At 35.7% G+C, this 22,917-nt stretch overlaps 2 protein-coding genes across 3 annotated transcripts in view; both read left to right on the top strand.

Annotated features, from left to right (window-relative positions):
- The window catches only part of LOC130895161 (dynein axonemal heavy chain 6), a 75,119-nt gene that overhangs the window by 35,691 nt on the left and 16,511 nt on the right, over window positions 1-22,917 (top strand). Inside the window, exons 29-45 of one of the 2 annotated variants that reach the window (XM_057802334.1) lie at window positions 1,145-1,331; window positions 1,388-1,611; window positions 2,699-2,910; window positions 3,331-3,586; window positions 4,547-4,739; window positions 5,912-6,391; window positions 8,188-8,378; window positions 9,141-9,313; window positions 11,430-11,613; window positions 12,373-12,535; window positions 12,595-12,756; window positions 12,822-12,998; window positions 14,633-14,829; window positions 14,896-15,141; window positions 15,729-15,966; window positions 16,029-16,189; window positions 21,361-21,692. In XM_057802334.1, the coding sequence (XP_057658317.1) occupies window positions 1,145-1,331; window positions 1,388-1,611; window positions 2,699-2,910; window positions 3,331-3,586; window positions 4,547-4,739; window positions 5,912-6,391; window positions 8,188-8,378; window positions 9,141-9,313; window positions 11,430-11,613; window positions 12,373-12,535; window positions 12,595-12,756; window positions 12,822-12,998; window positions 14,633-14,829; window positions 14,896-15,141; window positions 15,729-15,966; window positions 16,029-16,189; window positions 21,361-21,692 (3,776 nt within the window). The remainder of the gene's footprint in view (window positions 1-1,144; window positions 1,332-1,387; window positions 1,612-2,698; window positions 2,911-3,330; window positions 3,587-4,546; window positions 4,740-5,911; window positions 6,392-8,187; window positions 8,379-9,140; window positions 9,314-11,429; window positions 11,614-12,372; window positions 12,536-12,594; window positions 12,757-12,821; window positions 12,999-14,632; window positions 14,830-14,895; window positions 15,142-15,728; window positions 15,967-16,028; window positions 16,190-21,360; window positions 21,693-22,917) is intronic. The other variant, XM_057802333.1, reaches the window with a different exon arrangement.
- Window positions 16,268-20,142, top strand: LOC130895163 (poly(ADP-ribose) glycohydrolase-like). The gene is made up of 3 exons (XM_057802336.1): window positions 16,268-17,192; window positions 17,690-17,928; window positions 19,042-20,142. Exons 1-3 carry the CDS (start codon window positions 16,402-16,404, stop codon window positions 20,040-20,042), a joined length of 2,031 nt encoding a protein of 676 aa, XP_057658319.1. The 5' UTR covers window positions 16,268-16,401; the 3' UTR covers window positions 20,043-20,142.

Genomic DNA, 22,917 nt, shown 5'->3' on the forward strand with positions numbered 1-22,917 from the left:
CCACAGGTGGAAATTACGAAAGAAAGAACGAGTAGGTAGAGCAGATTTGAATAAAAAGGAGCTTATGTTCTAAGATATAAGAAAACTGAATTTATATTTTTTTAAATATTGTTCTGTTCCCCAAATTAATAAAAAATACGAATTTATATGACCACAGGTGGAAATTACGAAAGAAAGAACGAGTAGGTAGAGCAGATTTGAATAAAAAGGAGCTTATGTTCTAAGATATAAGAAAACTGAATTTATATTTTTTTAAATATTGTTCTGTTCCCCAAATTAATAAAAAATACGAATTTATATGACCACAGGTGGAAATTACGAAAGAAAGAACGAGTAGGTAGAACAGATTTGAATAAAAACGAGCTTATGCTCAAAGATAAGAAAAATTGAATTTATATTTTTCAAAATATTGTTGTGCTCCCCAAATAAATAGAAAATACGAATTCTTATGAACTGTCATACAAAATTTGCTTAAAACAAAAGGAAATCCATAAAGATGGAACTGGAAATAGAATTTTTGTGAGCAAAATGATAAAAAAAAAACAAGAACATATAAAGAATAAAATCACCACAAATTTACGAAATTTACTTTGATTTAAACTGGAGTGTAGATATGTAGAGGACGATTTCGAATACATTCCGAGGTTTTATTGAATTTCTCGAACGGAGTGGGAGGTCGATGCTAGAAAAAATAAATCAGGAGTGGCTACTGTGCCACAATACGTGAACAAAGGAATATTCAAAATGTTTCAAACAACGTAACAAGCCGAATGGCATGTTACACTTTTAGAGTCATTAAACGCAGCCTGGAGAATGTACAGGGTCTTTCTAAAAAAGGGATTCTAGGATAGGTGGAAAACTGAAAAGAAATTGGTTTGCTTGGTAATTTTTTTTTCGTAGCTCCTAATTGGTTTGACCTTAGTCCTTTTAGATGTTTTACGACTACAAAGTAACTGTAAGGTTTGAACAATAAACCCAAATAATGTTGTTTGATCCTTTTTTGTTACATAAAACATCTAAAAGAATGTTGAAGGTCAAGTCAAGAAAAGATATTAATTTGATCAATTGTGCAAAGAACAAAATTTCTTAAGATTCTTGCCTCTCATATATATATGTTAATTGATCTACACTGGAATTATCGTAGGTGTGGTATGGTGTACGTGGATTCCGAAGAAATAAAATGGTTCCCTTACGTTAAATCTTGGATAAATAGGATCAGCGAAAACCTACTAACGCAAGAAATGAAAGAATATATTCTACAATTGTTTGATTACGCCGTGGAGAAAGGTTTCCGGTTCGTAAAAAAACATTGCCATTACTCCATACATCAGGTACGTGGAAAAACTATACAAAAAATAAAATGTGTAAAATGAAAATAATATTTTAGGTCGACGTCAGCAAAGCGAAAATGATTTGTTCTCTTATTGAAAGTTATATAAAAATGCCTGGGGCGATGGATAAAATCGGCGAAAAAAGTAAAGTTCGATGTTTCTTATGTCAAACTTTCATATTCGCGTACCTTTGGGGCGTCGGCGGCAATTTGATGGACGAAAGTCGTGAAAAATTCGAAATCACAATTAGAGAACAATTTGATGAGCACCCCGACTCCAAGTAAGTTAATTTTTAGAGTAGGATCATTAACATATCTGTTATAATTACGTAAAAAATGTTGGGTAAACGATTTTTTAAAAAATTTGGTCCACCTGCTTGAGGAGATACATAGTTTATCAAAGGAGAAAACAACAACTGGCTAATGCATCGACGAATATTGAATTACAACTCATATAAAGAGCGTGATGTCTATCGACCTTTTTCAACCACTGACTAGTTTCGACGTTATCACGTCTCATCATCAGTGGTTTAACAACTCTCGTTCGGGCATAACGTCAAAGAGCATCGTTATTTGGTTCATGCAGGGAACGGTAACTGGCGCCATCCTTAGTTCGAACTGCGAACTACTGGTCAGGTAGAATTTGGATTTTAAAGGGGTAAATTTCGATTTTAAAGGGGTAAAACGGGGTATGTTTGCAAATTCGATTTTTTCGTTTTTCTCGGCCGCTAATTGAGATATCGACTTCGTTTTTGCACTAAAACATTCTACGTGCAAATACCTATAAACAAATTTTTGCGATTTTCAAAATTCAACTTGGAAAGCGTTCAAAGAGTCGAACAAAAATTTTTATTACGGAACCATATAGCAATTAGCAATTCTTCATGACGAAATGAGATATCGAAGCGATTCTTTTTTAGAAATTTGGATCCATTTTTTATCTACAGTCATGAATCGTCGCAAAATATGTCTCCTGATCACCAACTTTAGAGTAAAGTTTGTAAGCTTCAATCACAACAGCTATTAAACATTAAAACATTAAAAGCTATTGGTATTTTAAAAGAAAGCATTTGCCGTGCACTGAAGAATTATGCATATGTAAGGTTTCCTCGCTTTGGGTGTCTTTCTTGATGCAATTTAAACAGAATGTATCGACATTTCTGCATCACTTCTTAACCGATGATACCTGGATACATTTCTATATTCCTGAAACGACAGTCAAGATTGCAAAGGGTGAACTTACTTCGAAAAGGGACTGTCGGACTCCTAAGCCGAAAAAATTGATGGTGATCATATTCTGCTTCTTCGTAAAGATTTCAAAATGACCACTTCGCATATTTTTTATAAAATAATGTCCTTTCGTTCTAGATTACAAGCGGGGCATGACCTCTGGGATGTATATATGGATGTAGTTGCCCACAAACTTGAATTGTGGTCTAGAATAATACCATCTTTCCAATACAATCCAGAAATATCGTATTTCGAGACGTTGGTACCAACTATGGACACCGTTAGATTCGGATATATAATGGAAAGATTAATAAATGTGGATAATCCCGTATTTATAACTGGAGACACAGGTAAATAATAATAGTTAATTTTTCCATTTATTCACATTCAAATTTAGTTTCAATACTTGTGAAATTGCCACGAAAAAAATAAAATACAAAATTCACAAGTCTGAAATGGCTGAAATTTTATGTTACCCGAGCCGTTCATAAATTATTTGCTCAATACTACCAGCGCTGATGCCTAATTCTTCAGCCATAATACGCACAGTACTGCGTCGGTCTCCCAAAATAAGTTTTTCTATATCGCCGACTTTTCCATCGTAATTTGTTCGAGGAGCCGCGCATGTGTGTCACCGTATCACACTAAAAAGTGAGGTTACGCGATCCCTGCTGTCACTGACCAATCTAACATCCAGTGCAGCCACTTCTACAGTACTAAATTTTTCGCGCGTTTATTCAAAATTCCGGCTTATATCTAAAATATTGTAGGAGTTGGAAAATCCGTTGTGGCAAAGGATTGTTTGCAAAGATTATTTTTAACCAAAAAATTCGTACCGGCGACTATGAATTTTTCTGCGCAGACGAGTAGCTTCAGAACACAAGAAATAATCGAATTGAAATTGGAAAAGAAGAAGAAAACGTTACTCGGAGCACCCGTAGGCAAAAAAGTTGTCATTTTCGTCGATGATGTTAATATGCCGAAGCTCGAAACGTACGGCGCGCAACCGCCTGTGGAATTATTAAGGTAAACTAACAAACTACAATTGTAATTAGTCAGCTAATTTATATTCGCATAAAAACTTATTTCGGATTTAAGCGATCTAAAATAAAGTCAACTGAATAAATTAATATTGAGTTAATTTAGTAATTAAAATTTCGATGATAGATGTGACAGTTTGGCCAAATTTCTACAGCACACTATTAGTGGTTTATTGCATTTCTAGTTTGGATGTACTCAGTGGTATTCAAAATTTAATTGGCTACGTTGATTTTATTTATATTTTATAGTTCATCTATGGCTACTACGAAAAATATTCTTGGAATAACTGCGCAGTTTTTTAAAGGTCGGTTCTAACTTCAAGTTGATTTATATCGATTGAATTCATATTTTTTTTTGGTCAATTGGCGTCTACTTTTGTCAGATCTTGTCGATTAGCAGTCCATTGAATCCGATTGAGGTCGATTATCACTTCATGTTTATTGATGTCTTCTGATGTCTATTTCATGTGTTTTCAAATAAATTCACGTCAATTCATGTATTTCCAGGTCAATTGGCGTCTACTTTTGTCGAATCTTGTCAATTAACAGTTCAATGAATCGGAATCGTTTATCACTTCAAGTTGATTCATGTTTTTTTATGTCTATTGACGTCGATTGATGTCGATTCAATTTATGTGATTTTAGGTCAATTGGCGTCTACTTTTGTCAGATCTTGTCGATTAACAGTCTAATGAATCCGAATGAGGTCGGTTGTCACTTCAAGTTGATTGATGTCTTCTGATGTCTATTGACGTCGAATCACGTCAACTCATGTTTTTTCAAGTAAATTCACATCCCGATTCATGTATTTCCAGGACAATTGGACCTGGATTAACAGTCCATTGGGATTTATTATCACTTCACGTTGGTGGAGGTCTATTGATGTCGCTTGATGTCGATTATTTTTATATAAAAAATACTAATATATTAATATGAATAATTTTAGGCAATTTTTGGACTTTGGAGGACTATACGATAGAGAAAAGCTATTCTGGAAAGAAATTAGAGACGTTATCATAACAGTAGCTTGCGCCCCACCAGGAGGCGGTAGAAATCCGTTAACTCCCCGTTTCGTTAGACATTTTGGTATGCTATTGATACCACCTCCTAGTGAAGGTGCTTTGAAACTTATTTTCAAGGTATGGCACGTTAATATTTTATTAATGAGAAAATTAACCGTCCAATTAAACGCCTGACAACTTTTTTGTATTATCGACATACTTGATTCGTGTCAGAAGAATGCGTCAGTTAATCGTTACGATTTTCAAAGTTTTTTGTCAGAAAATCTTCATGATTATAGTTTTACCAAACTGCGTGACTTGATTCAAGAAAACTTCAAGTGTAATCATCAATAAAAAAAAACCGTGTAATGTTTGACCACTTTTTCTTTATATCCACCTCGAATTGTTCCAATAATTTGCCAAAGTACAGATCTGTAACCTCCCTCCAGGTAGCCAGTGTAAATTATACCTTGGGAATCCCAGAAATCGGTGGCCATTATCTTGACGGTGGATAAGATAGTCTTAGCCTTCTCTGAAGCACGTTGGTCAAGTTAGTTGCTCTATTTCGACTGTTATTCGGTGTCTGTTTTGTACCAGTGGATCCACGTTTCATCTACTATCACAAATCTATACAGAAACTCCTTCAGATTACGCTTAAACGGCGTAAAACATTGCCCTGATATGGTTTCACGCCTTCGCTTGTCCGCAGTAAGCAAACGCGGCTCCCATTTCGCCGCACGCGATCTTTTGAAATACCTCAGCTGTCGCAGCTAACTCGCGCACCTTCAATCAACGGTATACCAATAGGAGATCGCGAATTTTTGTCACGTTTGTCCTCTTTAGTAGTGATTTACGGTAATCATTTACCATATTTTAAATTAATTTCATCCTCTCGACCACAGGATCTTGTCCACTGCTTTTCGATTAGTGTTTTTGCATGTAGAGACGGCATTATGATTACGCCAACTCTAAAATAGCCGTTGAACACAAAAAAATATCACAAACACACAAAAACCAAGTAAATACCTACAACTGCAACGTAATCTTAATGGCCAAAAAAGCATTCTGATTCCAGCGTGACGTCATGCGACAAGTCAGCATACCAGTGTATGTGTATTATGTACACGACCACGTTAAATCAATTTGAAACTGTCTCCAATTAAATTAGGAGATTTACCAAACATATCATTCAAAAAATCTTTGTGGGCGGTGGGTTTAAGTACGTCTGGAACCACTTTCATAAATACCGAGCTAATAAAAGCGTGTTAAAAACGTTAAAACAAGTTTATTGATATCGAAACTTATTTCAGTCGATACTGAAAGGTTTTTTCACGCCTTTCACCAACGAAGTTCGAGCTTTGGCGGAATACATGGTGAACGCAGCCGTAGACATTTACCAAAGAATAGAAAGCGATCTTCTACCGACTCCGGCTAAATCCCATTACGTATTCAATCTAAGGGATTTGTCGAAATGTATACAAGGAGTTACACAGGCCGATCCGGGCAGTATGAGAACTGAAGTAGCCACGTTAAGATTATTTTACCACGAATGTCTGAGAGTATTTCACGACAGATTGATAAATATCGAAGATAAATCCTATTTTTATTTGTTGATGAGAGATATATGCAACAGGAATTTCGGAAGTCCTGTTTTGGATTTACCTGAAGGTAACGTCATCGAAAATCCTCCTGTTCTACTTTTCGGCGATTTCATGCAAATGGGAGCCGAGAAGGCTAATAGAGTATACGAGGAATTGAGGAATATCGATAAAGTTAAAAATGTTTTACAGGTGAGTCCGGCTCTATTGTTTATTATTATCATTATACAGAGTGAGTTTTATGTGTGGAACGCCTCAATTATCTCGGAAACGGCTTGTAAGATTTTTATAAATTTTTGCGCACAAAGGTATACATTGTTTTCAGATCTTTCCTTTTTCCGAAAAAATTATGAACTTTGTTATTTCAAATTTATATTTTTCGCTTTCCGAAATACTTATTATTTTTCATCTAATGTTGTTTATTACTCAAGTAAGGATAGTCTTCTAGCAGGACACAAACATCTAAAGATTTGTTTTCAGTTGATGTAGTTTCCCTGATTCGGAGAAATCTCTCACTGAACCAGTTCTGACACTAAATTTTGTTATTGGATTTCGGTTAGGATATAAATTATTAAAGATATTACACGTTTCTTGTTGACTTCTACGCCTATCACCATATCCTTCTTCTTCTTCCAGTGCCTGCTTAATTCTAATGAAGGTTGGCAATCATCCTTTGTAATTCCTCACGATTTTCAGTCATGCTCATTAGATTTACGGCATCACGTACATGGAACCAATCTCGAAGGATTTTCAACCACGAAAATCTTTTTCTACCCAGGCCGCGCCTACTCTCTATCTTCCCTTCCATGATCAGCTGTAACAAGGCATATTTTTGATTTCTAAAAATGTGGCCAAAGTAGGAAGCTTTCCTTCTCTTCACAATGGTTACTAGTTCTTGTTCTCTGTTCTTTCGACTTAGCACCTCGTCGTAGGTCACCCGATCCGTCCATGGTATTTTAAGGATCCGTCTAAAAGCCACATTTCAAAAGCGAAAACTATACATTTGAAATAACAAAGTTCATTATTTTTTCGGAAAAAGGAAAGATCTGACAACAATGTAAATACCACCATAATACCGGCCGTATCACAAGACCCTTGTACACAAAAATTTATCATACAAGATGTTTCCGTGATAATTGAGGCGTTCAATACATAAGGCGTTCCACTCTGTATATTATTAAATAATTATACAAAAAAACGTCTCGAAAATTCTTCGGACTTAGATGAAACTGATTTCTCTTTCTTTTTTAATCAATAAATATTGCGTCTTGCATTTCATTGCACGTTGTCGTGCACATTACCCCATGACTAACCTAACCTAACCTAACCTATCCCTAACCTAACCTAACTTTTTCTACTCTGCGGTGGGGTGGAAGCTAAAGCCTTCCTCGCAGCGGGCGGGTGCAAATTCTGTGAGTTTGTGTGGGACTCACCTACTAAACCACCCTCCTCAATCCTCAGGAGTGTCGTACGCCGGGAGGACAACAAATTGTCATTGCATCAGCGGACAACACTTAATCCTTTGGATTTTTGAGCTGTTTCTTAGCTTCACTCCTCTCCACCAGTCCGTCAAGACGGCGCAAGAAGGGAGAAAGTTACTGAGCCACTCCAACAACTTCAAGGTCTTACAGCTCCCAGGAGTGGAACCTAGCCTAACCTAGCCTAACCTAGCCTAACCTAGCCTAACCTAACCTAACCTAACCTAACCTAACCTAACCTAACCTATCCTAACCTAACCTAACCATGTCGAACGGCCTTTAGAAAAATTTTATAAATTGCTCTAGTTATAAATAGATGTCACTGCTTAAAAAATAATGTTATTTTATGAAGAAGCTTTCAGATTAATAGGCTTAATTCAGCAAGAAAATGAAATTACTTGATAGACTCAAAATAAACAGTAGCAGGCAAATAACAAGATTGAATTGATTATCGCGATGTATCGCCCTTTGTTATTTAGTAATTATTGTTTCTTTATATAATTTTTCCAGGATTATTTGGATGATTTCAATCTATCCACTGCCAAAGAGATGAAACTCATTTTCTTCATGATGGCTATAGAACACTGTTTACGAATTGCTAGAGTTTTGAGATCGGAGCGCGGCAACGCTCTATTAGTCGGAGTCGGCGGTATGGGTAAACAGAGTCTCACAAAACTAGCTTCCCATTTGAATGCCTACAAGTAAGCCGATGCACCAACAGCGTAAATTCTATATTAATTGTCGAAATTCAAACAAATATTATCATAATAAACCTTCTTCCGCAATCTCATCAGCGAATAAAGGTTGTTATAAGTTTTCTTGTGGAATATGTGATCTAACAGCATTTACAGATGTCACATGATACATTTCCCGTATCTATTTTTGTGTAAATTTTCATGCAGTTATGTAAGTGGGCCTCCTAATAAGCCCGTCGTGTACCACTACCAAAGAGCAATGTCCTCGCTAATCAATTGATTCTCCTTCTTCAAAATGAGTATCCATAAATTGACATTTCGGGCGTCTGCTTGTCTCTAAGTTGAACAGACACAAATCAGAATCATTTCTTCTGTGCTCTAATTACTGTGTTTTGGTGGCGTTTGCTAAGTATCGCCCAGTCACATTCCATCACAGCTCATTCATTTATTTAAAAAACTGTAACGTGTCCAACCGCAGAAGTCTGTTACCTCCAATTAATTCCTTTTAAAACCATCAGTGTAACAGTTGACTTGGAGTCCCCCATCTACTATTCGTTGTAATGTATGCCCAATCACAGTCACAATCATCATTTAATCACGATGCAACAAAATCACCAACAGTCTGTGCCCAGAACAGTTTCTCAAGCCAAATTTTCATATCAGTTGAATAAAATGTACAAATTATTTAATTCAGTATTTAGGAAATTCTTGTTAAAACTGAATTTGTTATTTGCGATACGTAACTTCGAAACTTTGACATATTTTTAGATGTTTTCAAATTGAGTTGACTAGAAATTACGACCACGCCGCATTTTTCGACGATTTGCGCAAAATGTGCTTCCACGCCGGAGTGGAATTTCAAGACAGCGTTTTCTTATTTACAGATACGCAAATCGTACAAGAAGAATTTTTGGAAGACATTAATAACCTATTAAATTCAGGTAAATCACTATATACCTTGTATTGTTGATTAATTTTGTGTTGTTGCCTACCTTCGAGGACAATACTATTTTTCGATACCATTTGAATAGTAGGATTCATGTAACCATCAAAAAAGGTCTCTGTTTTAGCTATTAGAGCAGGAAAACGTCACTGATAACCAGATCTAGAGAATACGGTGGATGCGGAAGCAACTCGAAATCAAATTCATTCGATTTTGTCATCGTTTCGTCAAACGATATATCGTCTTGATTAACCAGCATTGTCTTCTTCTTCAAATGGTGTCTTTTCCGAAATTTCGTCCTCCAATAATACTACGAATTAGTCGTTGTTTATGGTTTTTCCCTCTTAAGAAAGTCGATGAATATTATGCACATTCCAAAATACCATAACCTTGCCATCCGACGCAACGTGTACGGTGTACGGTCTCGAATCAATTCATCACGTGCAGTCCATTCGGCTGACTGTTGAATGGGATTAAATGTGTCCAAATACTGCTCATAATTATCAAATAGTTGTTATTTTTGGTCGATTGTGAGCTCGCGCGGCACTTTGAACAGAGCTTTCGCATAACCAAATATTCGTTCACGATTTGTTAACAAGGTTTATTTCATATCTTTTGGTAACTCAGCTATATCAATCAGCTACACTTTAAGGATATTTCCATCGGTGAAAGCCTTTTTGGGCATCCTCTGCGTGAATCGCCTCACCAAACCACTTATCAACGGTTGATTTTCCTAAGGCAATATCCGAATAATTTTATCACGGCTTCAATAATTTTTTTTAACAAAAAGCAATGCTTAAGTCACACACGAATTCTCTCAAAATACTAAGGATGTGGAGACAAAAAATCCATACATTTCTAGACAGCTTAGCAAGTAAAGATTTGTTCCATCTGCTTCTTAGAATATTTGGGTGCATTTTTTTTATTTGTGAACTACATTCTGTTTATTTAGAATGTCGCTCTCATATATTTTTTATTGATTTTCGATTTTCTACCCAGTTTTCGCAGTTTTACGGGAGACGCTTCTACGGAAGTTTCTTTCTTTTTTTTGGCATTTTTTTTTTGCTTTTCTGCATGATCCTTTCAATCAAAATATCTATGTCAACACGTCGACAATTATCGTAAACTGTTTGTCTGGCGATTTTCATTCTTACAAAGTGATTAACCATAAACGATTTCTATAAATCATGATTTTGTTCTTCAAACTTGGCAATGTTTATACTTGGAACATTTGACAACGCTTACTTGCTAAGCTGTCTAAAAATGTATAGTTTTCTTTCCCACGCAGTTAAATAATGGAAAGCAACCAAACCAACCGTAATGAAAGCAAAGCACTTCACAATTACAAACCTTTGTATGCAAATCAACCAAATTGTGCCTCTCGCGGCCCCTTCACTAGTCGCGTGACCTTAAATTATTATTCTTCTTCTTTAAGTACCATACACTTTGCAGCGTGTAGGTGTTCTCTTGTCCGAAACATCTAATTTATTATCTGGAGGCACCCTTCTTCTGTTCGACGAAAAATTGTTGCCGCACCCTGAATGCCACACGATTCTCTTATATTCCGTAGCCAGGAATGGTGTTTACGCCCTGGTCCTCTCCTTCAATCAACCTTTCCCGTCAGTATTAGCTTGAGAGTAATCAGTACTTCTTCATTCGTCGTGTGCTCGGTCCATGGGATCCGTCTGCGTCACAGCCACATTTCCATTGCTTCTATTCTGTTTGAGGATTTCACTTTCAGGGACCACGTCTCCACACCATACAAAAGGATTGGAACATTCTATCATCCTCAATCTAAGGTTTAGGGGGATTAGGAACTTATTAAACTTGTAAAAGCTGATTTTGCAATTGACTCTTGTAGGTTTTCCACTACACCAACACTCACAATTACACTGCCTGAAGCGCGTTTCTATAACCAAGTTATCGTCTCCAGAGACTGAAAGTAAACTGTTTACCTTTAGTTTCTGAAGACGATAACTTGGTCGTCGAAACGTGCTTCAGACAGTGTAATTGTGAGTGTTGGTGTAGTGATGGTGTAAACAGTATATCCAGTCTCAATGTTTGTGCTAGATTTGATTATAAAAACCGTGGGTGTGACTTTTTTTATTAAATAGGCGAAGTCCCGAATTTATACGAAGCAGACGAATACGAAAAAGTTATAATTGGAGTACGACCTGCAGCAAAAGAAGCAGGTATAGACGAAGCAAACCGTGACGGAATTTACAATTACTTTATCAGCAGACTCAGAGATAAATTACATTTGGTCATTTGTATGAGTCCTGTAGGAGACGCTTTCAGGTGAGTCCTCATAGACAAATTATTGTAATGCCTGCGGGAAACCCGACAAAATTCCAAGGGCCCTGCAAGATCAAGGACCATGACAAATTCTCGTCCTATCACCCGCTACCCCCAAAGTTTCCACCGATGTCGAGCCTCTGACCGGTGCTTTCGGCTTAAAGACCACAACACCAGTGGCGCGGAGAAAAAAAAAAGGTAAGGCCAAGGCTGTCGAGATGACTTAGGGTTTGACGACACCGGATCCTAAGGTTGCCTCGAGCTGCAACCTTCCTCCACTCGGAAATCCATGTAAAGTCTATTAAGAGGCCTGATTTTACACCAATTGAACGATGAGTTGGCTCTAAAAGTCATAAAATTGCACCCGCAGTAGTTCCCGGTGATAGCTACGCAAAATCGGGGAGACGATCGAATCTGAAGCTCTACGGAAGAACTGCTGGATTTCATTGACGCGGTGATTGGGGCCATGATACAGTTTCCTTCCGGCAGCGGAACAAGCCACCGCAGTTTCTCCTTTTTCGATTGGTTAGACATCATATTCTAATTCGTCAAATGGTTCAAGCTAAAGCCATTGGACTATTGGTTATTTTTATTGAGGCACGACGTACCTATCAGAAGACTTTAAGACCCTTAGCCGCCCACTATTCTACTATGAACTTAAACACGTTACGTTTGTCATGGAACTATAACCTAAGTGTTTTATGAATACACATCATTAATTTAAAACTTTCCACCTCTACATTAATGCTTTAAACCTTATAGGCGCCGTTGCAGAATGTTTCCGTCACTTGTCAATTGTTGTACAATCGATTGGTTCGAGAAGTGGCCGCAAGAAGCTCTGTTGTCGGTAGCAGAAAACGAAATGAGAAGTCTCGGTGAAGATTTATGTCTTCATTTAGCCAACGTTTGCGTATACATGCACGAGGTACAACTAGATTTAAAAACATACAACCATTATAGATTATATAATAATAAATATTTTAGAGCGTTGAAAATATGACCGTTAGATTTTATAACGAAATGAAACGATACTACTATACGACGCCTAGCAGCTATTTGGAACTAATCAAATTGTACAAATCTATGTTGGGGATTAAAAAAGATAAGATCGGTAAAACTAGAGATAAGATCGCAAATGGACTGAAAGTGAGTGTCTCTGATATTTCTATGAAAATGTTTAGAATAAACTATAATAAATTAATTTATTATAGAAACTGTATGAAACTAACGAGGTCATTGATAGTATGAAAGAAACTTTAACGGCATTAGAGCCTGTTCTAGCACAAAAATCGGTTGCCGTAGAAGAATTGATGGTGTATCTAGGTAAAGAACAAACACAAGCTGATAAAGTGAGAGTGGTCGTAAAAGCAGACGAAGAAGTAGCAAAAGTGAGCTTTCTTCTTTAATTTATTAACCATTCTTACATTTCGACTGTACGGCGAATGATTTATTCCTTGTTTTGACTGTTCAAAAACGTTAACGTTTGAACTGATATGTGAGAGCTCGCATTGTCGTGGTGGAATATAATTCGTCTTTTGTGATTGGTTTCCCAGATTTTTTCGAACACTTATAGCAAACAAATGATGGTATACCATTCAGAATTGACCGTTCCACGTTGCTCTAATGGAACGGTGGCGACATGACGAGTTATTCCAAAAAACAAGCGACGATTTGCTTCGAAGTGCTTCGTGCGCAAACAATTTTATCGGATTTGGTTCTTCTTGAAAGACCCATACAGCCGATTGTTGTTTAGTTTCAGAAACATATGCATAGATCCATGATTCCTCGCCATCTTTTTTTGAGCCTCAATCTCACGGTATGTCACATGACGATCTTCCAATATCAGTTTACGCACAGCATCGATGTTTTAAACGAGCTTCACGAAATTGAATCTGGAAAACCAGCGAAACGCTGTGGCTCGAGATGATGGTCCATCACCAAAAGTCGAATAGAATTGATCAACACACTGTATGACAAGACGTCTAATGTCAATGTCAGATTTGACATATTTTCACACTCATACGATATATCCTATTCGATTCCCTTGTTGCAAGATTCGCCATTTTCCTCAAGCTTCTCCACCCTTTGATTGATTTGAATGTTTCTTAAAAGTTTGAAATGGTTGCCATTATGGAATCCAGATAAAATAAATATTCATCTTGGTACCTACTAGACCCCTAAATGATTCTAGTGGAGCCTCTTTTTTATGGAGGTTGTTTGTCCGACATCTCGAAGTGTCATCACTTCTCTCAAGATACCTAAACTTGTTGATTAAAAGGGAAGGACATTCACGGAGTAGACGTTCTACTGCTCCCATGGTTTGCTAACAGAATTTGCAGTGGCCTGAAAGAAGACGTGCTACTAACAAATGACATTTCTGGTCAAATTCCACCGACTTCTTAGCAGATATTATAAATATTTGGCATTGTCTTAGACCTGGAGTATTTCTCCAATAAAACTCTATCTGATCCTTCAACCATTCGTTCATTTCTTTGATCATGTAACGCCTCATGAGGTCAAAGTAGAGCTCTGGTCCAAAATATGGAGTCATTTTCTCTATTTTAGTAACCCTGTGTGCTTCTTCATTGCTTACTATACCCTAGTAAAGAGGTTTCTTATTATTTTTGCTGTTACTACACGGTCTTGTAGCATCGTTTCGATCTATTTGAAAATAGGAATTTCCACCTTCCATTCTTCCATTGACGGATTGGTGTAAAGTGTTGTCAAATGCACCTTCTATGTCAATGAAATCTGCTAGAGCCATACCTTTGCTGTCAATAGCATTTTCTATATCTTTAATTAGACACTAGTGCATCTACAGTGGACTTTTTGATCTTGATATATAAGTATATCTATTAACAAACACGTACAAGAAATGTTGGAATAATCTATCCCTAAAAAATGGTTGGAATATAAAGCATTGGTGGTAATAAAATGAACTTGAAAAGAGTCTTACTACTTTTACTTTTTCCACGATTCCCATTAGTGGCCTAATTTTTTCATCAGACAGGTTAATTGTTAGGTTAAAGCTGAAGAAACACAAGCTATAGCTGACGATGCCCAAAAAGATTTAGATACAGCACTTCCTGCTTTAGAAGCGGCAACGAAAGCTTTAGAATCGCTTAATAAAAATGATATTAATGAAGTTAAAGTCTTTCAAAAGCCGCCGAAGTTGGTACAAGTTGTAATGGAATCTGTTTGTATTCTTCTGGGAGCAAAGTAAGTATTTGGCACCGATAATCGAAAAAGTTCAAGAAGTTGGATTTTTCATTTGGAATTTTTTAGACCAGATTGGGCGTCGGCTAAAGTTGTTCTCGGTGATGCGAATTTTTTGAAAAAATTACAAGAATACGATAAAGATCACGTGTCTGATTTGACAATGAAAAAATTGAAAGCCTACGTAGATAATCCCGACTTTATACCTGAAAAAGTACAGAAAGTATCTAAAGCATGTAAAAGTCTTTGTTTGTGGGTGCGTGCTATCGATATGTATGCCAAGGTGTATAGAATTGTCGAACCTAAAAGAAAAAAGTGAGTACTAATATATTTTATTCCTTTCAGTCAGTTTTCGATAAACATATTGTTAACCTCTTAACATAAACGTATGACGTTAGTGCGTGTTATTGAGGTTATTTCTCTTTCTGTTTGTTTCTTCATGGTGGTCTTTTGGCTTAGCTTGCTTTCTCTTCGTTATTTTCCCTAATATCGTCCATAAATACCGGTTTACAATCACAACAAAGAGTAGTACACACGTCAAAAAAAATAACAAAATTTGTAGGTTAACGGCAGCAACGTCAAGTTTATGAATAGAGTATAGAATTTGCTACGAACGTCAAACGGAAAGTTTATGAATCGGCCTTTAAGCCATTCACGGGCGACGTTTATATTTCGAAAACGTGCTATATTTGTATAAGACATATTCTTTTGAACTGTACAAATTTATCAATCGTAAAAAAATATTTATATCTTTCATTATTCACAGTTTTTCCTTTATTACCTTTTCTCAAGTTTTCCCACTTTATTTGGCTTCTATATTTCAACCCATTTGGCCTCTTTATGACTATGCATTCCAGCCATTAGCTTCAAGTTTAATAATCGATCAAAATATTTGTCTATAGACTCCAACAAGCTGAAAAGGAGTTGGGACAAGTTATGGGCTTACTAAGAGACAAACAGATGAAATTAGCCGAAGTAGAAGGTCAAATAGCAGATTTAGAATCGAAATTTAATGAAACTGTTGCCGAAAAACAAGCTCTCGAAGATAATATGGAATTGACAGCCACACGATTGAATAGAGCTGGTCGTCTTAATGTTGCTCTCGGAGATGAACAAGTCAGATGGGAGGAAAGCGTAGAAGTATGAGCACGTTTGTCGCGTCTCATTTTATGGTATTAAAATTTCGATTCACTCAATTTTAGAAATTTGGTATTGAACTTGATAATGCAGTAGGAGATGTCGTTATGGCGGCTGCATGTGTGGCCTATCTAGGTGCATTCACCAGCAATTATAGAATTGAATTGGTTTTGTCGTGGGAAAAGAAATGTCAAGCAGAAACAATACCCGCGTCTGAAACTTTTAGGTATGTAATAAATTATTATATTAGTACGACAACCAACAAATACAATGTAGCTTAATATTACACTTAAGCAGAGATATAGGTTATAAAAAAGAAGAAGCCTAATGTCAAACAAAAAACTAACCTTTTGTGAATGTTTATTAGTGAAATTAATGCTATCGAATTTTTGTAAATATTATATAGATTCGTATTTATGATTGAGAATTTCCTCAAGCATGACTTACATCGATCAAAATAAAAAAACGTGGGTAGGAAGTAGTATTCAAGAAATATGCAACAATAAAGATATTTGGAGTTTTAATATTACTCCTATCAATATATCACAGTATCATGCAGTATTATTTAAACTGCCGGTTACGTTGAAAGAACCTCCGGAACCATTTAAATGTTCGGAACAAAAACATTGGGACGATGATCACGTTCGAATGCCCTATTCTGACAAGAATTTGTTTCCAGTTTGTGAAAACGGCGTGGAAGCCATTAAATTACGTTGGAAATTAATAAAAAATACTTTTCAAAACGTACAAATAAATAATAGTTATGAATTAGAGGCAGCTATACATACATACAATTCATCTATGCCCAGTTTTACTGCATTACATCAGTATTTTGAAGATATGGAAGAGGAAGAAACAAATCACTTCTTCGAAGGATTATTACCCAAAATTATATCTCTAGCTTTAAATTTACCACAAATCCTACCCGGTAACATACCTTTATTGAAACAACATCACAATAGATCTGTGAGTTTATCTCAATATCAAGTAGCTTCTTTATTAGCAAATGCATTTTTATGCACATTCCCTTGGAGAAAGTCTACGGCTGTCACTTATCCTGGAGTGAACTTTGCTAGTTTATTTATAGCAGACAAAAGACCGAAAAGGCAAAGTTGTATATTTGAAAAGTTCAAGTGTATTTTCAATTACTTTAGAATGGTTACAACATCACCTCCTTTAGGTGTTATCACTTTCGAGAGAAAGCATACACCCAAGTCTCTTATGCCAAGGTAAGTGTTTAATAATATATATTTTATTCTAAATTATATGAAAATTAATAAAAACTTCAAATAAATGTAAATAATTATAAACAGTATTAACACTTCAAAAGGAATATCTATCTTTAAGACAAATATAGTTTACAGTATTGGTACTAGATCTCGCTAGGGAGTGGGTAAAGGGGTAAAGTTTCAAATGTGCCTTAGTCTAGTGCTTTTTGCTGATACTTGATGTTTGTTGTCTTTCACTAGGTTTTCTTGTATTTGACTGATTCTAATTGCTCATCTTACCTCTTTGTTTTAATAGCATCTTTGTGATATTTGGATTTATTTTATTATAGTTTTTATATGATTGATAATCATTAAATATGTTAAATTTTTGTTTTAAACATGCCCTATTATTAGAGATGGATGATCTTCATAATGCAAATAAAATCATGTTCTGTCCGGAGGGTCAATACTGTTCATTTTAATACTCTAAATAGAATTATTTGTATTCAAATTTACAGATGGGACACTTTAGATAATAATATAGGTCACACGAAAATACATATTGATAGTTCAGGTACTATAGAAGACAACGGTCTAGGATTTTTGCAAGTTGATTTTGCCAATAAAAATATAGGTGGTGGCGTATTGAGATATGGCTGTGTACAAGAAGAAATTAGATTTGTGATATGTCCAGAATTAATCATTACAAGATTATTTATTGAGCAACTCACAGATCTTGAAGCAGTGGTAGTTACAGGTAAGGATTTAGCGATATTTTTATAAAATATCAGGTAACTTCTAATTTATAATAAAATGAAAGTGTATAACTATATCGGAAAGTATAACAGATGTAGTAATTGCAAAAACCCCAAAAAGATAAAGTCAATTACTTCAGCTTAAAGGGTGTCAGCTGAAGCTATGGTATGGGAGTCACTCATGAAAATAGGGTCTAACAAAGTAATGTCAAGTTGGGTCAATTTTAAACTTTATGTATGTATTAAAAAGAAACCGTTCCAGCTAGGTTATCCAAATCAACACATTTTGGGTCCGTGATGTGTTTTATTTTGATAAAAACTGCTTCTTTTAATGCTACTGTTGTATTATGTAACAAAAGTACAAAAGTTTGGAAAAAGATAAATAAAAAACATTGTTTAGTAACCTATCTGTAGATAGATATAAAAACTAAATAAAAAAGAAACTTTCCAAGGAACTGAACAAAATCTAAGGACTAAAATTCTACTGAAAAAGTATATCTGCCTGGATGAATGAATACAGGAATTAACTTTGACAATATTTGTGCTGCCTAGACATCTTTGATGTCTTCAGCATGAGAAAAAAAAAATGTTTTGTAATATGCTGACTGATGCATAAAGCTGCACCTGAATACAAAATTTGGCTTTGTTGCAGTTATTTTTCCTATAAACTTCTTTAGAATGTTTGGCTGCTGTGGAGCTTGGATTGAAATTTCACCAAAATAAAGTCTCACCTCATCAACATCCCGGTCAGAAGAATTTTCGTTAAATTCGAGCTCTTCATAATCAGAATCTTTGTAGGCCCTGACTGTTTTTTTTTCTCTTTGGAAGTTGATGGTGGTAGGTTTACATTCTGATTTTCAATGTTTTTTTGAATTGTATCGCTAATATTAATATTTTCAAGGCTTTTTCCTGGTTTTATTTGAATTTTTTTTCTTCTTATAGAAGAGGAGGTTTCTTTAGAATAAAGATGGAGTACAGTTAAGCTACAATATTCTATTGAAATACACAATGGTAGATTGTAATTGACTTAATCAATTTTTGTACACTTATCTTTTGTTCCAACAATGTACAGGGGTACTAGAAATTATTGTAAATTGATATTATAATTGTTTCAGGTGCTCAACGTTTCAGTAATTACTCAGGATATGGTGATACGTTCGTTTGGGAAGGTCCTCACAATGACCTAACTCCTTATGATGAATACGGAAGGAGACGTACGAGTATATCTATAATTGACGCAACCAGATATACTAAATCATCCCAACAATTTTATCCATCAGCAATGTTAAGAGAACTGAATAAGGCGTACGTTGGATTCAGTACCAGAGATAAATCAAATTTATCACCAGTAGCAACAGGAAATTGGGGTTGCGGTGCGTTTAATGGTAGTCTGTATTTGAAGTCGCTGCTACAGTTGATGGCCTGTAGCGGATCCGGTAGAAATTTGGTATACTACACTTTCGGAAACGACCAATTCAGAGACGATTTTTACGAAATTTACACGTTTTTAGCTACAAATAATATTAAAATAGAACAACTTTGGAAGATTCTTTGCGGTTTTAGTTTATCATCGAAATCCGAAGAACAACTCTATCCGTTTATTCAACAAGCTTATTTTGATAGCAAGAAACAACCGAGCGTCAAATCGTTTTTGAAAACCGAAGAAGCCGGAACTTCTAATTCGTTAAAACCAAAAAATTTTTATTTAAATAACAAAAAAATTAATAAAATAAACGATGAACAATTAGATATGATGTGGAACCCAACCAACACCACAGAACGTTTGTTCGATGAAGAAATGATTGATGAAAGTGATAAATTAGAAAAATGTTGTAAAAATGAAACAAGGGAAACGTTACCCAACAGAATCAAAGAAAAGATGCCCAAAATTGATATAGGAGATTTAATAGACGAAATGGACGGACACACGACTAACAAAAATCGAGAATTTGCCGAAGATTCTCTCTTAACTCAAATTGATAAATTATCCAAGAATTCGAGAATATGTGAACCCAGTGTTATAGAGTGTAAGGAAACTATGGAAATTGTTGATGTTTCTCTTAACAATGCGAAATCAAAACGGAAGATATCCGATTATTTTTCAAAAGTTACGTAACACAACAGAGTTAAAAACATCACAAAATGAAGTAGAGCTTTAGCCTTCCAAAGAACAGTTCCAATTTTGTAAAATTTAATTGAATAAATTATTTTTATTATCAATGTCCTTGTCTGACCCAAAAAGCAAAAAAGGTAGCAGTACTCCTTGGTGGAATAGCCAATCGTCCAAGTTTTCCTACTCCCCATACGAAGAAAACAAGATAAGAAGCATTACTCCTTAGTAAAATGACCAACTGTCCAATTTTTATTGCTGCCTATACGAAAAGGCAAGAAAGGTAGTATTGTTCTTTGGTGGGTTGACCATCTGTCCAAGTTTCCCTGATCCCTATACCATAAAGAAAGAAATGTAACATTGTTACTTAGTGGGTTGACCCTCTGTTCTTGTTTTCCTGGTCCCCATACCATAAAGAAAGAAAGATAACATTGCTACTTGTTGGGATGACCATCTGTCCAAGTTTCCCTGATCCCAATACCATAAAGAAAGAAAGGTAACATTGTTCCTTGTTAGGATGACCATCTGTTTAAGCTCCTTGGTTAAATAACCACCTGTCTAAGTGAAGATCCGCGACACGACACTTTTTTAATAGAACAAAGTGCATTGGCAGTTACACTAAGAACCTCCTTGCCCACAACAAAGAAATTAGACAGGCAAAGCCCCAGGAATTTATGCGAGGATATTTACACCTGTGGCTGCAAGACTATAATGTCTTGATGAAAAGTAGAATCCATACAATAGTGGCATTTTTAAAAATTTGCCAATTTAAGCAATAGTATTTTTTCCAACCATTTATTTGATAAATTTTTATGCTTTATAACGGTAATTCCATGACTTACGAGTTTGCCATGACGAGGCTAAAAAATGTATACTTTCGATAGAGATAGGCGGAAATAATTTTTTGTTACGGTTGGTGCCAATCAAATATACCTTTTCTATTTGTTTCCATTAATTTTCATTAATAAAATCTCGATTTTATTATAATGGGAACAGTCAAAATGGAAATAAGAAGTATACAATGCAACACTCAACATGACAGAAAACGGAATGAGGATATTAAAGATTTGGGAAGATGGGTGAGACAGAAACGAAAATTCTGGAACAAACATAAAAAGAATGGGAGATTGTAGACTTATAAGAACGCAAATATTAACACCAGAAGGAAGAAAACCACCTAAACGATGGCGATGAAGCTGGACATTATCTTCTGTGGAAGACTTGCTAGCAGGCAGCCTAGTTTCATCTTCAGATTATTTCTTAAAATCTTGTGCATTGCAGAGAACCTGGATAATAAAATTAAACAAATATCTTTCCATTTCAGTTTAATAACTGTATTAGCCGATCCATATGATATTCGTATGTGGAATTCGTGCGGATTACCAAGAGACAGCGTTTCAACTGAGAACGCAATTCTCGTCACCCAAGCAGGACGCTGGCCGCTAATGATAGATCCTCAAGAACAAGCTAACAGATGGATACGTCAAATGGAAGCAGATAAAAATCTAAAAGTTATCAAGTTGACCGATTCTAATTTTATGAGAATCTTAGAAAGCGCTGTTACCATCGGCTTACCGGTACTGTTGGAGGAAGTTGGAGAAACTTTGGATCCAACCTTAGGTCCCATTTTGTTGAAACAGACTTTTATACAGGCGAGTAAAAACTTATTTGCATAGAAATAAGAAACTAAGATCGCATATCTGAAATTATAACTGCAATAAACACTTTTTATATCCACTACTAGAGGGCGTATTTGTGAATATAAAGTTCCGTTCTCATATTAATCTTATTATTGCCGCTAGATGATCTTACAGAGTAATTAACTACTTTTGAAGTGAAAAACAACTAACGCACAATATTCTGACCAAATTGACGGATTTTAACATCGAAGAACGATGCCGCAAGACTACCAACGTTTCTAATTTCCCCTAATACATTAGCAATGATTTCAGTTACACTTCAGTAGCCGTCATTAAAAGAGTAAAAATTTCAAACGTAACTTGAAACCATTTAATACATCACTCAATAAGTCGTGTTTCTGACACACAGATGGCGCTGCCAATGTCAAATCCATATGACGTTTATGAAGTACCAACTGTCAACAGACTATGTGTGAAATTTAATGACATTTCGATTAATCAGAAAAAAGTGACAGCCATTTAATTAAGTAAAGCTACTTTTGTTATTTTCAAAACAATTTCGTGTGTTAATTTACCATTAACTAATCAATAGCTTCAAAAGTGTTATACGGACTCTGCTCCAACGAAAAGAACCATTTGTTATATAACAAACCAATATTGGTTTATCGAATCGAACCACGTTTATTGGTCGTACAAATATCGATGATGGTGAACGTTCTGGTCGTCCAATTGAGGTGGTTTTTTCAGAGAACATCAAATTGTTCATTTCTAATCGTTAATTGATTGAATTAATTATATCAGAAAGCAGTGTGTTTACCACTATGCACGAACATTTGACCATAGAAAGCTTTTTCAAAATGGGTGCCGCGTTTACTCACAGTCGATCGAAAACAACGCGTTGATGATTGAGGGCTCTGTGTGGCCATGCTTACACGTAATACATCAGATTTTTTGCGTCGATATGTAACTAAGGATCAAAACGATCATCATCTGAGTGTATGGAAGCCGGTGAAACACGTCCGAAGCGTCCAAAGGCAACAACAGTCAGCAGGCAAGGTTATGGCTTCACTATTTTACTATACTACATAGAGTTGTTGGATCGTTTGAATGCAAAAATCAAGGAAAAACGGCCTCATATGTCGAAGTTTTACCAAGACAACGCACCGATTCACAAGTCGATGGCAACGATGGTTAAATTGAACAAATTGCCTCATCTAGCGACAAATGCTATTCGCCGAACT

Source organism: Diorhabda carinulata, chromosome 6 (genome assembly GCF_026250575.1).
Source record: "Diorhabda carinulata isolate Delta chromosome 6, icDioCari1.1, whole genome shotgun sequence".
Classification (NCBI taxonomy): domain Eukaryota; kingdom Metazoa; phylum Arthropoda; class Insecta; order Coleoptera; family Chrysomelidae; genus Diorhabda; species Diorhabda carinulata.

Excerpts from the sequence above, each read along its gene's own strand:
- LOC130895163 (XM_057802336.1), top strand. The coding sequence starts at position 16,402 with ATGACTTACATCGATCAAAATAAAAAAACGTGGGTAGGAAGTAGTATT. Across the intron at positions 17,193-17,689 it reads CCCAAGTCTCTTATGCCAAG|ATGGGACACTTTAGATAATA; the intron begins GTAAGTGTTTAA and ends TCAAATTTACAG. Across the intron at positions 17,929-19,041 it reads TGAAGCAGTGGTAGTTACAG|GTGCTCAACGTTTCAGTAAT; the intron begins GTAAGGATTTAG and ends TAATTGTTTCAG.